The 14,983-nt window shown below is 45.2% G+C and overlaps 1 protein-coding gene across 2 annotated transcripts in view; it reads left to right on the forward strand.

The window, feature by feature from the left end:
• The window catches only part of KCNJ5 (potassium inwardly rectifying channel subfamily J member 5), a 50,457-nt gene that overhangs the window by 27,687 nt on the left and 7,787 nt on the right, over nucleotides 1-14,983 (forward strand). The window contains exons 1-2 of one of the 2 annotated variants that reach the window (XM_003212669.5): nucleotides 4,308-4,676; nucleotides 11,817-12,763. In XM_003212669.5, the coding sequence (XP_003212717.1) occupies nucleotides 11,824-12,763 (940 nt within the window). In that variant the 5' untranslated portion in view covers nucleotides 4,308-4,676; nucleotides 11,817-11,823. Of the gene's footprint in view, nucleotides 1-4,307; nucleotides 4,677-11,816; nucleotides 12,764-14,983 lie in introns of those variants that run through there. The other variant, XM_085209462.1, reaches the window with a different exon arrangement.

Consider the following 14,983-nt stretch of genomic DNA (forward strand, 5'->3'; position numbering starts at 1 on the left):
AGAGGGCAGCACTGGGCGATGCTGTCTGCACAGTACCCACTTGGAGGCTAAATAGAGGCCTTCTGTCTCCAGGGCTGCTGGGCTGCTGTGCCAGGTGTGCACACATGAGATTAAACAGTAATAAAATGACTTCATGGAGTCAGTGAGGGTCACCATTCTTGCAGCCAGAATGGAGATGAAAAGAATCCAGACGTGAACTCAGGTCACTCAGTGGAATCCGCTGTAAGAAATGCAGAGTTGCTTTTAACTCCTAAGGGTACCTTAGAAATGGCATTAAAGTATGCCAGCTAAATAAACTGGATGTGATACTCATTGCCTAGAATTTATCTTCAGAATATTATCTTTGCACCTGAGATTTTGCCTTCTCCTGAGTAACCATGAGATATGCTGGCAGTGGTTTGTATGCTGCACTGATCTGAGATGCTCAGGGCATCGTTGTTTCATAGAAATCCTGGATGACAGGTGCATGCCTTGTTGGGGCTCCTAGCTGTGCCATAAAGCAAAATTTAGCCTATTACAGTCCCATGCAAAAACATTTGTGGACTTCCCTGCAATCCCTGGTAGACTCCTTGCAGTTAAAGGGAGGAGCTGCCAGCAGTGCATTGCAACTGCTGCATTTTCTCATTTGTTTCTGAGCTCGCAGGCAGTGTGCAGCCAGGAGCCCTGGGGTGGTGATTTGTTCACAGCAGGGACGTGCCATGAGTGTGTCAGTGCACACACACACACACACACACACAAGCAGTGCCTCTCACCAGAGCTTTCTGGCCCTGCAGCTGAGAAGTTTTGTCTCTGGGTGCCCTTCAGCCTTAGGTTCTGCTGCACCTGCATAATAAGGGCTTAATTACTCTTAACTGTAATGGAACTGGACTAACACACTTGCGGGCAATCCAGAAGTTAAAAGATAGCTAGTGTGTGTTGGCTGGTGTGGATCAGTGTTCTGCAGGAGTCCCAGACAGCTGTAGGAAGAGCTGTCTCCTTCCCCAGGTTAGTATTAGCTCTCATTATCATATCAAAGGAAAAGGCAAGCAGACTCCTCCGCTCACACTTAACTGAGGTGCAGGAATTCGGGTTTCTTGCTGTTTTTTTCTTCCCGTTCTTTCCTACTTCCCAAATTTCACTTTGAGTTTGGGGTTTGAATGAGCCTCAGAGCACAGCAGGACCTCGAGGCAGAGGGGTGACTGTCACTGAGTTTGGATCTACTTGGAAGCTCTGCTCCCATTCGGCTGAGAGCATCAGGGAAGAGTGGAGGTGGATGAGATGATTTTAGAGATGATCTTCCAGCATTGGCTCTTACAACTCTGTTTCCTCCTGGTGGGATGGTGGACTGATGGTTGATAAACAGGAGGAGGCTGCCTTGTTCCAGGGATCAACCCGCACAGCAAATTGAAATGTTCCCTAGAGTTGCTGAGCCCTCTCCTTTCAGCACACATAAAGCCATTGAGAGCCACCACTCATTCCAGGGCAAAGTACAGATTCTGTCACTGCTGCTCGGACTGAAATCTGTCCCTTTGGGTAATAAATGCCATGGGCTGGTCTGTGTCCATTGGGGTGGATGGCTCATTTATGTGCAAAGAAAACTTAAGGAAATGGAGCTTAATCCAACACAAATCCAAACTAAGGTTTGCTTTATGATAGCTTTCTATATACATAATGTTCTCAGAGAGCTATTTTGTTACACCTAAACAAGATTAAAGTTTGCTCTTCCAATCCTGTTCTGTTTGCAGTTCCAGGAACTGAGCATTCTGGGTTGCCGTGATTTCATCTCTATGGGCCCTATGAGCAGTGAAGCACAGCTGCTGGAGCTGGAGAGCACCCCCAGTAAAACCAAAATGTTGCATCAAAGTGAAATCTGTGCCCATGTACTCCAGGTGACCCATCCCATTCTATTGCAAGGCTCTGATTTAGATGCGATCTGGTACTGCTTGTCTTTTGCAGTTAGAGAGGAAAGAGCATGACTATTTAGACTTGGACCACTGTATCCTAAGGGATGCTTTCCGAGGTGAATTTCATCCCAAACAGTGGGAGAAGTTTGCCTCCTTGACTCAGAAGCATTCTCTCTGCGTTTCCCTGTTTCCATGCTGGTCTGAGAATAATCCCAAACTGTACTACCATCATCTGTGAAATCTGTCCTGCAGCAATCTGATACCCAGAATAATTCATTATGTTCCAAGCTCGTGAGGCTCTTAGCAGCTTTTAAACCACATTAGCAAGGGCACGTTGATGTCAGTGAGTCACAAAGCGTACTTTTCAGATCTGCCTGATCTTCAGTCAGTGCAAACTGGAAGATGTTGAAATAGGGAAAACAGTGCAGAGATTTAGAGTGTAAGAATAAGGAAACAAAAATCAAGTGACAAAACTCCACCAAGATGCACACACACGGACCATGCAGAAGGTAAACAGTGCTTGCTAGGAGGCCCCTGATGGACCTCTGAAGTACATCAAGCACTGTCTTTGCTGTGCTTATTAATGCTCCTGGTGCATCACACCCTGGGACAGCAGCAGCCTTACAGCATGCCCTGCTCTGCCATCTGAGCGCAGCACGGTGTGATTGCAAAGAGAAGCACCAGGATGGTGCAGCTGCTCATGAGCTGATGCCTCAAGAGAGGAGAGGTCTCGTTTCTAGCTGAATAATGCAGGTGGAGTGTCGGGAAATACAGATTTCTACAAGCTCACAGACCAGCGGGAGCTGGGAGAATCCACTTTAAACCCTTTCTCTATTTGTAGAGAAATCAGTGGCAGGACATGGCGCCAGCAGATGGCAGTGCCTGTTAGCAGTTTCACTCGTGGCAAGAGAAGTAGGATTTTACTCAAAATGCAAAAGTTTTTATTTGCATTGCCTAGAACTGTGCTAATTCCAACATGTGGGTGAGGCAGTGGTGCAGCTCAAGGTGGGAAAATTATCACCATATAATGAGCACTCTGGAAGAACCTTCCTCCGGGTGGGTAGGTGAGCTGCATTGGGTAAGTATGGGGGGGATGTGACAAGAAAGGCTTTTCCTGACGTTGCCCACATCATATCAGCTTTGCAGACTTGCAGAGACTCTGTTCCTCTATGGCTGCTGGCAGGACTGCCCTTTGCAGCACCAAGGTTCATTCTATATCTTATTAAAAGAGGTGAAATAAGCAGAGCTGGAGCTCCTATGAAGCATGTCCTTATTCTGTATGGAAGCAATATGCAGCAACTCCTGAAAGGGAATGTTGTAATTCTTATGGGGACTGACTCCTGTGTTCTGTGAGTTAATGTTTGTTAGTTTAACTGTTTATTTAAAAAAAAAAAATCACCAATAGCCACAGCTGTTCACCTCAAACCAAAGTTTTATGAGGATCCTTCATGTATCATAGGCACAGTCCTGAAAGGTAAAATATGTACTAATGGGAGAACAAAGAGTGTTCCTGATGATTGTGAGCAGGAAGAAGATCTAAGGTAGGGAGACTTCATCCCCATACAGTAGGATCAAAATAGAAATTTATTTCATAGATGATACGTAACTTTGAAGACATTGAGTATTGTGTCACAGCAGAAAATGGAAACAAATGCTATCAGTTTCCAGTGCTACTGACACATCCCTGTGTCATGATGTGATTTTTGACAAGCTCTCTTTTCTGGCCCAGAAAATCTTCTGAGAAAGCATTTCTGGTGGGCTGTAATGCATGTGGCTCCTGAAAGAGGGAATTAGGGAGGAGGGGAGGATGAGAAGTAAGGAACAGAGCAACAAAGCCTGAAGGCAACCTGCACTCGGGAGGCAGATCTTACTTACACAGCTGGCCTGACATTTGCTTTTCAGAAGAGGAAATATTTATGAAGCTAAGGAGACAGTGTGGTATTATCAATGATAAAAAGAAAGAAAAAAGCACGTGTGCTCCCTGCTAAATGTGTGGCTTCTGCATCCTTCCCGTTCTGTTTTACAGCAATCGCTGAATCTCAGGACTTGGAAGGGACCTCTGGGGATCATCCAGTCCAGCCGCTGCTAAAGCAGGTTCCCTGCAGCAGTTTGCACGGACCACCTTCGGTCTGTGTGATTTAAAACAACGGGTTTTCTTCTTTTCCCCACCCACTGGAAAAGGAGAAGGGGAAGAAAAGAAAACTCGCTCAATAATACAGGAAAAAAGAAGCCGGGCAATGGGAGAGCGGAGAAACAGGCGGCTGGGTGGAAAAGTAAGCCCAGCGCTCGGGGAATTGGCGAGGAGGGCGATGGGCAGCGCTGCGCCTCGCCTTTTCTCAGGCACCGAAACCGCCCCTTCCCCCCTATGCAAGGCAGCACTAAACCCCTCCCTCCGCGTCCCCTCCCGCCGCCTCTCCCTTCCCCTTTTCTGCTCGTTGCAAGGGATGCTGCTCCTCTCTCTGCCCCGGGGGAGCTGCGTGCCGCCAGGACGTCATTCGGCCGGGAGGAGGAGCGGGGTGGGCGAGGAGCTCCTGTGTCAGCCCGACAGCGAGAGGGCCCAGGGACGGGGGTGTGTGATTGTAACCGTGCGGTGCCACGTAAATGTTTTGTGATGCCGGGCAGAGGGAGGGAAGGAGGAGACGGCTCCGGGATCAGAAGAGCACCGCGGCTTGCTGGTGATGGCATGGATCGGCCGCTCCTCCAGCAGCTGCGCTCCACGCCTCTCGGTGCGGTCACCGCCCGGCATCCCCGAAGTGCCGCGGCACGAGACTGATGCAGAGCTGCTCTCAGCAAGTAAGTTACCTCATTGTGTTTGCTTTGTCGGCTTCCTTGCTTTCCTCTCCGGCTGCTGACAATCAGTAGTCCAGGAGGCAGGAGGAGAAGGAGCTGAGCGTTAAGTCTCCGTGCCCAGCCCTGCCGGGTCACAGCTGGAGACGTGCTGCTGTTTGACTTGTTGGCTGCTGGGAGACCATGGGAAGCCGGGGATTAGATGCGGATTTTGTGCAAAGGCCCTGTCAGATCTAGCAGAGGTGTTATGTAGGAAAAGGCATTATAAATGATGGAGTGCTCCGAAATCAGATTAGTGGAAGTCGCTGGAATACAGCAGGTTGGAGCAGACTGGTCGCTGAACAAGCCTGAGATGCGTGGAGTGACTGTAATCCTAACCTGGAGTCAAAGATTAAATTCTTTTAGAATTAGGACACTTAGTAGCCAGATTGAGTTCAAAGAACCCTTACAGTGTAATACTCAGACAGTGAATTGGCATGATCAGCCCTAAAGGGAGACAGACCATTCAATGCATTGGGAATCTCGAGGGGTGCTAATTGCCCCATGAACTGAAACCCCGAACTCGTTTATGTACTGACATTGAGCAAATAGTGCCCAGAGTCCGTGCTGTTGTGTTAATTCATGCTGTTGGGAGTAACATGCTAACTTTTATACAGCATCTCTCCCATTTGTTTTTGACCTGAGAGTTTCAGGAAACCAATCAAGAGTTGCCAGAAGTTGTCCCTGTTTCCAGAAGCTTGCTAAGTGGCTTTCTGAGGTTTGGTAATCGAGCAGATCATCAGTGCACCCCTTTCCTTAGGAGAAGAAAACTGCCTTGTAGTTATAGCTGAGCGGTTTGGAGAGAAGCAAAGCTGGCTCCTCTCAGCAGTTCTCTGAGCAGTCCAAGCAAACATCATCTGTGGGAATTGTGTTGGGGGAGTTACTTCATTTTTGGGGTCCAATTCTTTCCCCTATTGTTCCTCGTCAGGTGGAGATAAGGAATCCGGATCATTTTTGGTTTCCATTAGAGAAAATTGTCCACCTCTGGAAAGTTCCAGCCTTGTTAGTTACAGGCTCTGAAACAGGCAAACAGACTTTCAGATTCATGTTCTGAGACATATCTGAGGACCTTTATGAGTCACCCATTTCCTATTCTCATGGAGGTTGGGAGAAACACTTGGCACTTGGGACGATGCTGGCACTTAACCAGCCATTTGGTCTTAGGTAGATCACTTTGTCCCTCTGTGACTCATTTTTTCTTGTCTGCAGTTCAGTGGCACTGATAGACCTCTTTGGGTGGAAGGAGCTGATATTTGGCCAGTTCATCTTGTAGCTGTTTGGCTGCAGGTTGCTGTAGTGCTGGGAGGTGGTGTTAGCATCCTTCCGTTTTATTTTCTTTTTAAGTCAGCTGCAGGATTGTACAGTAAATGTCAGTTGTAATATCGGTGCAATGTATGAACAATGGAGAACAGGAATATTGGTGCTTTTGGAGCAGTATTTTCTCATAGGATTGAGGTTCTACATACCCCAGTACGCACACACTGTGCCATGGATAGACAGCCAGGGACAGCAATGTCTCATCAGAACAGGACGGTCTGTCTGTGTTCACTTGTGTTTGTTGAAAGGTAACAGTCACTTTGCAATGACACTGTAAGGTCTCCCTAAAAATAGTTTGGGGTGAAAGAACAGAGAGGCTGCAGAGTGTCTCAGGCAGAGCAGCTCCCTTGGAGATGCAGAGATCAAATTGGTTTATTTTCTGCATTTATTTATTGATAAAAAATATACCATTTAGCTGTTCAAAATGGGTTCAGAACATCCAACAGCATAATATTATGAATCCTTCCTTCGCACACAGATTTTTGTGCTCAACTTCTGTAACTCCAAGAGGTATAATTGACTGCTGACATCCTCCCCTCCTCCCTCTATGTTACACTGGGGAGTGGGCAGCCCTGGTGCTGTGGGAACTCCCTGTTCTCCAGACCCTGTTCTGTAGCAAATTGCTGCAGCCTCCACACTGCTGTCATTACGACCTGTCCTGGAAACCCCAAAAACACAGCCTTCATTCTCATTACAGTTTCAGTTTTTTTATCCTTTTTTGCATTGGTCTGAAGCTGGTATACTGTGTGGGATTTGTTTGTACGTATTGAGGGGAAATATCTATTTGAAAATTGTAGCAAATCCAGAGAAAGAAAAGATGTTTTCTTTTTCTGGAACTCACTCCTCCAATTTTGAAAAAGTTCACAGTAAAGACAGCAGCATTGTTTTTTTTTGCCATTAGGAATAACCAGGCCAGGATATCCATGCTGGCTGATAAGGCTCTGTAGGCTTTTCTAAGTAATCTCTGGATGCACCAAAATGCAGGAACTGCTGCTGCTCTGCTGGTAGGTGTGGTGACTTCAGGCACATGTTGGGGATTTGGGGATCTGTAGCTGCCATTCCCCACCCTGCCACAGGTCTCCCATCCATGCAAGAAGCAAGCATCTCTGTTTTGCTTCCCCACCCTGACAAATGGCAACCAGAGCACTTCCTTATTGCACAGATATTAAATAATAATCATAATAATAACAATAAAAATTAAGCATGTTACTTGTATTGAGCGCTGAAACATTTGGATGCTCTGAGGGCGCATTACTGCCTCACAAATGACAAGGAAAGGGCTGAGGGATATTAGAACTGTGATTATTGCAGGGGAGAAAAATAGACTGGGAGGTAACGAGCAGATAAAGATGAGGCACAAATGTCCATAAGCTCAGTCTCTGTGCCGTAGTAACTTCCAACCCAGAGAGATTTCCTTACAAGGGATTTTGTTTGAAAGAATGAATACCTTCTGCAGTGGTATTTCTGAGCCTAATGAACCCTGGGCAGACAGGTCAGCATTAGTGCTGAGTGAGAATGCACTCCAAAAAGCAGTTATTGGGCTGAGGGAGCATTGGGACCACACGTTTATTAGTGAAGTGTCACAGATCTCTCTTGTGCAGTTTCCTGAAGTGTCCTGCCTTGGTTTTGGGTAGCATTTCTTCACCTCTAGATCTCCAGGCACTTTGTGAAGTCTTTATACCCTCTATTTATACGTCTGTTTCTAAGAAAGATGGTATGAATTGCACAAGATCTCCCATTGGTGATCTGTTCAGAGCGTACTGCTGTATTGGTTGCTTCTTCAGCAGTGCAGGGCTCTTCATCTCGGGAAGCAGGTGATAGAGTTAAGTAAAATCCTGACTTGGGGAAATGGGAGAGTTGCTAAAGAACAGCTGCTCATTTATTCCCATGATATAAGGTGACACAGGCAATGGGTTTGAAGCAAAGAATAAGAAGTGATTTGTTACCCAAACTTAGTAACAAATTCCTATATCCAAACTCCTATTGCCTGCAAGGTTAGACCTCTCCAAAGGCAAATCCTATCCACGCTGAAACCTGTGTTTACCCAAGTGAGATCAGCAATTATCTAAATGGAAAAAGTCACCATGGCCAGCAGAGAAACAACCTCTTGCAGACCTTCTTAGGTTTGCCTTCTGCATTGTCTTCAGCAAATTTTAATCACGAGCACTTGGGACTATCAGGAGGTACATCAGCACAAGGATGGGCTTGTAGAGAGCTCTGCAGAACAATGCCTTGGGAAGATATGAACTAACCCCAGTGTGACCCTGCTTCTGCAGAGCCAAGAGCCCAAATGTTGCTGCCTGCCCCCAAGTCTGTCTGGCTAAAGCTGAGCAACAGCCAGTCTGATAAAAAGCCTCTTTGCAAGGTTGATAATGCAGTGACTCACATCTTCTTTTGCAGCTATCTGTCCAAAAGGAAAGCAGCTTTGTATAAATGTGACATTTTTATTATCCTGGCCCCATTTAACCAAAGATGGTAAATGCCAATGAAGCAGGATGATGTGCATGATGGTAAGAGGTAATTCTGTGTCACAGATTTCTTTGCTGGATGGAGGAATGGTTTACAAACTGAAGTCTAAATCTCTGTAAGATGCTTACACATAATTACCAGCACCTGGAAAAGATGTGTGTGCTTGATGGCAGTATATCATGCAGTAGAGAAGTAAACCAACTCCTTACATACGGACAGTGGTCCTCTTTGGTGTCTTGCCATCCATCATAAAACTCCCCAGTGCAGTTGAACTAAGGGAATAATAGTGAATTTCATATTAGATTCTTCTGCCTCGGATCTCACAGACTGTATTTGTATCACAGATTTTGCAGTTGGGAAATTAAGGAAGAGGGGAGGCAGTGATTTTCTCAGAATTAGAGAATAAATACTGCAAGCATTTGTAACAGAAAGCTGGATAGTCTTCAGGCCCCCAAACCTGTGCTCAGAGATTCATGTGCTTAATTATTTTCAGTAACCACACACTGAGTTCCCACTGCGATGGGAGAGCATTAAATCAAATATTAGCAGAAGTTGTAAGGCTGCTGCAGCTGTCAGTAAAGTTCATTTAGAACAGGAATTTCGTTGCTTTAATGCAGCACTTGTGAGGTGCTCCTAAAGATTTCCAGGCAGATTTCTCTTGACCTATTGCTAAAGATCAGTAGCATTAGAAAAGTGGTGTTGCCAGTCCCCTGAGTGTTTTAGTGTAAGCAAGTTTCCCTGTATTTTCATTAATGGGCAGTCCTTGTAGCTGGTTTCACCAGAGTGATATTTCTAGGGATTTAGTCCCTATGATTATTTTTATTCTACTCTGATCTTTTTAATATGTTTCCAGATCCTTTTGGTCTCTTGGGTATAAATCTGAAATACGGAACCTTACACTACAGATGAATGTCTTGAAATCAGTTGTTCTCTCCTACGTAGTTTTAGTGTCAGTGAAATTCAGTTTTAATTTTAACTTCTATAACATCTTTTAAAATAACAAAATACTTTTTACAATTGAAAACTTGCAACATTTGCCTGCTTTCGCACTTCTACACATACATAGATGCATCCAAATCTTGAGTCCTAATGGAGTAATGGGTCGATCAAACAATACAAGGACCAAAAGTGATATTGCTGAGGAGGAAGCAGAGAGGATCTCTGTATCAAATTCTTTTGAAATCAGTGATGGGATGCTTTCTCTTCTATTAAAAAGGAAAATGAAAGTTTCTGGTTGTTCTGACTTGCACTTGGCATAGGGCATTGCAAGCTGTGAGATGTCAGTGTGCACCCTTATAATCTCACAGCTCAAGCAGCCACTCGGTGTGCATATAAACAGATGTGCACCAAAAGGCAGCAAAGAGCCACACCAATGTCTGGGGGGATTTGAATTTGTAAAAACTGGTAGAAAATGACTCGAGATACGTCTAAATCTGCTGTTAGCCAGCCCTGAGAGTCCTCTGCAGAGAAGGAATGTGAGGACAGCGGTAGGGATTAATATTCTGCCCAAATCCTTGGTGATGCTGTTAGAGAAAGGGAGCAGCAGAGTGCTGGGGTTACCTAACCCGTGTCTATGATGTCAGGCAGTGGGCACAGCAAACCGGTTCCCTGAGCTCACCATCTCAGATACACGAATCCCTTCTGCTTCCCCTTCCTGTGGCTGCACTGCCCCAGCCCTGGCTCAGACCCTTCCAAGCAGGCAGCTTTGCCAGCAGAAGGAAGCGCTGGGGCTGTGCTGCGGACAGATGGCTGGGCTCCCTGGTGGATGGAGCCAGCAGGGATGGTTCCAACAACAGGCTCTGGCTGTTTCAGTGGGGTAATGATTGATGGTGACTTGTACAAGGGAGTAGAGCAGTTCTTTGCTGTTAACCAGACTTGGCTACAGCAGAATAGAAGTGGAAATTTGTTACTTCGTGTAGTCATCCTGCCTCTGCTTCCTTCCTGCCCACCCTTCGTGCTTTTTAATTCTGAAAAGATGAAGCTACATTCCTCGTTCTTAAAATTATCTTTCCCAAGATACTCTTAATTGTATCTCTACACCCCTTCTTATTCACAGGCTCATAAGAAGATTAAAGATAGAGGGAGCAGTAATAGATTTAGTTGGATTTTAATAGGATTTGCTGAGGGCAATGCAGAGAATGAACATCATAGAGAATATTGCTGCTTTATCTTTGATATTCCTAAGGCTTCTCAGGTAGTCTTTCACAGAGATTTTGTCTGTGCCCTGCATTTAGAGTGGAGATTCTCATTTTTCTATGGAGCATGTGTGGGGTTTTTTTTTAGAGGTATATTAAATCATCTGAGTAAACAGGATGTTGCATGATAACCAGCAAAAATAATTTCAGACATCATTTTGTATTATTTGTATCTGATCAAGCACAGTTTTGCATGTAGACCGTGGGTTTTTAATAGCTGTTACATTTCTGAAAGTGTCTGCTGTTTGTCTGGCATCAAATGAGGTAAAAGAGTTCTCTTATATTTGGTTACCAGTAGGCCTGGATCCATCAGACCAGTAGACACATAGTTGAAGATGCTGAACTAAAAGCCTATTTCACCTCTGGGATTCAAGATCCCAGAATAATTTGTGGAAAGCAGTGCATATACCCAGAAGGTGAATCAGTACATCTGAAATCTGCATTATCCCTGGAGGTTCTTTTCTCTGCTGACTGTAAGGGAAACCTTGATGAATAATTTAGACTTGTGTGAGATTTAGGTAGGCAGTAGTGCAGAGAATTTCTGTGCATTTCTAAGACTTCTCTTGGTAGCCCAGACCTGAGGCACCAGGAAACTCCAATCCCTTTTGAGAACGTACATCATTACAGCTGTACTTTGCTTCTGGTTGTGATCTCTGGGAAATTTTGGGTCTAAAACAAAGAGACAAGTGAGTACCGTGTAAGAAAAGTAAAGGAAAACCAAAAAGTTTCAACAAGGAAAACATCACCCAGGCCATTCTCATTTGCATGTTTCAGAGGTCCAGTGATGCAGTAAGTGAGGTGACAGGCAGCCTCATAGAGAATATGTGCTACGGATCAGTATTTAACACCCAGTTCAGCACAACGCTGTATTTAGCAAGTGGATGTTGGTAGAGAAGCCCTTCAAAGTACTGTGCAGAGCAGTACCAGGGGGGAAGGTGTGGCTCTAGCAAAAATCTTTCCCAGTGTAAAGTTAGCCTGTATCAGCATGCTTTGTCAAGGCAGTGTTAATGTTTGCACTCCTTGTGGTCCTTCTCTGTCCATAGTGGTTCACACAGTACAACGATGTTGGTTGTTGTCTCGATTCTTTCCCTCTGATCTTAAACTTCATCTCTTTATTCTCCCCCAGCCCAGCCATGGCCAGAGATTCTAGGATCTTCATGAACCAGGACATGGACATCGGAGTTGCATCCAGAGAGCCTAAGAAGATTCCCAAGCAGGCTCGGGATGACGTCCCCATTGCCACTGACAGAACCCGACTCATAACAGCAGAAGGTAAGAAGCCACGGCAGCGATACATGGAGAAAAGTGGCAAGTGCAATGTGCACCATGGGAACGTCCAAGAAACCTACCGATACCTGAGCGACCTCTTCACTACTCTGGTGGACCTCAAATGGCGTTTTAATCTTCTTGTCTTCACTATGGTCTATACCATCACTTGGTTGTTTTTTGGGTTCATATGGTGGCTCATTGCCTATATCCGGGGAGACCTGGACCATCTTGAAGATGAAAACTGGATCCCCTGTGTTGAAAATCTCAGTGGATTTGTTTCTGCGTTTCTCTTTTCTATTGAAACTGAGACAACAATTGGGTATGGCTACAGGGTTATAACGGAGAAGTGCCCGGAGGGCATTGTACTGCTTCTGATCCAGGCTATTCTGGGCTCCATAGTCAACGCGTTCATGGTGGGATGCATGTTTGTCAAGATCAGCCAACCAAAGAAGAGAGCTGAAACCCTCATGTTTTCTAACAATGCAGTGATTTCCATGAGGGATGAGAAGCTCTGTCTCATGTTCCGTGTTGGAGACCTCCGCAATTCCCACATTGTCGAGGCTTCCATCAGAGCCAAACTGATTAAGTCCAAACAGACCAAAGAGGGAGAGTTCATCCCTTTGAACCAAACAGACATCAATGTGGGATTTGACACTGGAGATGACAGATTGTTCCTGGTGTCACCTCTTATCATCTCACATGAAATCAATGAGAAAAGCCCCTTCTGGGAGATGTCCCGCACCCAGCTGGAGAAGGAAGAGTTTGAGATTGTGGTCATTCTGGAAGGAATGGTGGAAGCAACAGGTAAGCACTTGTCAAAATCAGTCCCAGTTCTGAGGGAGAAAAGGGAGAAATTTCACTGAGAACATATTGGGGTTTATCATTCTCTTGTGAGTCGGGTAAGGGTATTGTCGTCTGATTTGGACAGTGAAAGAGAGGTCCTTTAGCTGACACTTAGTGTTTGGAGTCACACAAAGGAGTTAGATGAAGAGCTGTCCATAATCAATTAGAATAGATCCATGGGAAAAAAAGGAATGAACTGAACGAGTCTGTGAGGTCTTGTGTGGTTCTGTTTTCTGTGATCAAAATTCATGCTGCAAATCCTTTTCCATTTCTCCTCAGTATTAAAAATTGGCTGCAACTCTGTTATTTTAGATACTGCTGTGGTGTTGCTACTTAATGGAGGCTCTGAAGGAAGTGCCCCAGTATTACAATATCCCATAAAACAGCGTGTGCTGAAACTGGATGACTTGCACATGATGCAGGACATATTTAAAAAGCAACTCAGAGAGGAAAAATACCAGCTGTTTAACAGCATAAAACAATTCTGTGCAATAGGCAGATTAGGAGATATGCTCAAGTGATTCCCAGTTTCCTCCTATGGGTGTATTTGTGGTGGGCAATGAAAGAAATCTGCTTCCATATAAAATGAATCTGGAAAAGCTGCGTGCCTCAGCCTTTCAAGGTGTGTAAAAGGGATGTGGCAGTGTGCCTCTCACAGGGTGAGAGGATGGATGTCTGCAAAGGCCCTCCGTGTCCTTCCCACTGCAGTGCATCCCTGTGGGGTACGGCTAATGGAGAAGATGCTTTTACTCTGGAGTCAAACCTAAAAGACAAGGCGTAAGGGATCATTTTACCACTTGCAGCTAATTCATTTACTCTAGGCATTGAGAAAGAGCCAACAGGGAGCAAGTGATTTTAAGCAGCCTGAGATGCTGATGCTCCCTTCAGGCAGGCTTTCTCAGCCTGGGGTTGGCAGCGTGCCGTGGTCAGATCAGGGTCCTTAAGGGCAATGGGACTGCAGGCAGCAGGGAGGAGCAAATTGCTGTCTAGAGATACGGGAGCCTAGAAAGACTCAAAGATACACAATTGCTTTTATGAGTAGTTTTGCCTTTTGGCATTTAAAGATTTTTGTTACAAGACTGCTCTGAACCCAAGTATTTTTTCATCTTGTTGAAGCACACGTTCTTCTGAAACACTAACGTGGGGTTTCTGCTTGATATGGGGTCTCAGTGGTATCAGCATCCTGTCCTACACATTCTGCCCTTTGCTTGCAATGGATATTATGCCTTCCTTGTGATTTGTCCCTGTTGGTCTCCTAACAGCTGAATGTAAGGAGGAATAGTCTTTCCAAATCCTGCACCCCAGAATCTCAGCCCCAAAGACAGCACTCTAGAGAACTAACTCTGTTCCCTAATATTTCCCTATAGTCATTAGTGGATAGCAATAGGTGAGCATTTCTAACAGCTAATTGGTGGTTATGCAGATTGCACTGTGCTTAGGTTGGATTTCTGTATTGTATGGGTGGAATTCATGTGGCATTGCTAGGCAAATATTCTTTGCCAGCAGAATTTTGTAAGATGTGGCAAAAGAAGAGGAGGTGGAAAAGAATATTAAAGGGGAGGATTTGTAATGGGAGCTTATTTTATAGCCTAAACAATTACCAGGTACTAGAACCATCTGATGTGAGCATGGAATGCAGTTCCTTGCATGTCCAAAGCCTCTTTCCTCATCACACCATGACTCCATCAAATTCCGTTTGAACAGGACTGCTCTGCTGTCCTGTGAGAGCTCAGTCCCTGCTGGATGTGTGTGAGGGGGAGTCATTATCAGCAACAACCTTAAAATTAAAAGCATGGCATAGGAATAATATTATTTTACAAATGGGCTCCTTTCCCAGAGGGATTGTACGGACCTGAGTGTAATGACATTAAGGAACAGACATCTGTGGAAATGATTTGTTACGGTCTCAGAAGACACGTTGTGAAATTTCAAAACCAGAGCTAGGAGAGCCAGTTTGCACAGGGCTTAGAGCAGGGTGGGAGCAGACCTCAGGTGATGGTATGATCTGATTCAGAGGCTGAAATGATTTTCTGAATGGCACATGCGTGATGTTTTGTCCCAGTGAAAGTGGCTTGTGGATGCACAGTGTTTCTGCTTCCCTGCTTTGTCCTTACTCTTCATAATCTTGATTAAACCCATTCTGGAGACTTTCGTTGTGAAAACCCTCCCTCCATATCATAA

Source organism: Meleagris gallopavo, chromosome 26 (assembly GCF_905368555.1).
Source record: "Meleagris gallopavo chromosome 26, MGAL_WU_HG_1.1, whole genome shotgun sequence".
In the NCBI taxonomy this organism is placed as follows: domain Eukaryota; kingdom Metazoa; phylum Chordata; class Aves; order Galliformes; family Phasianidae; genus Meleagris; species Meleagris gallopavo.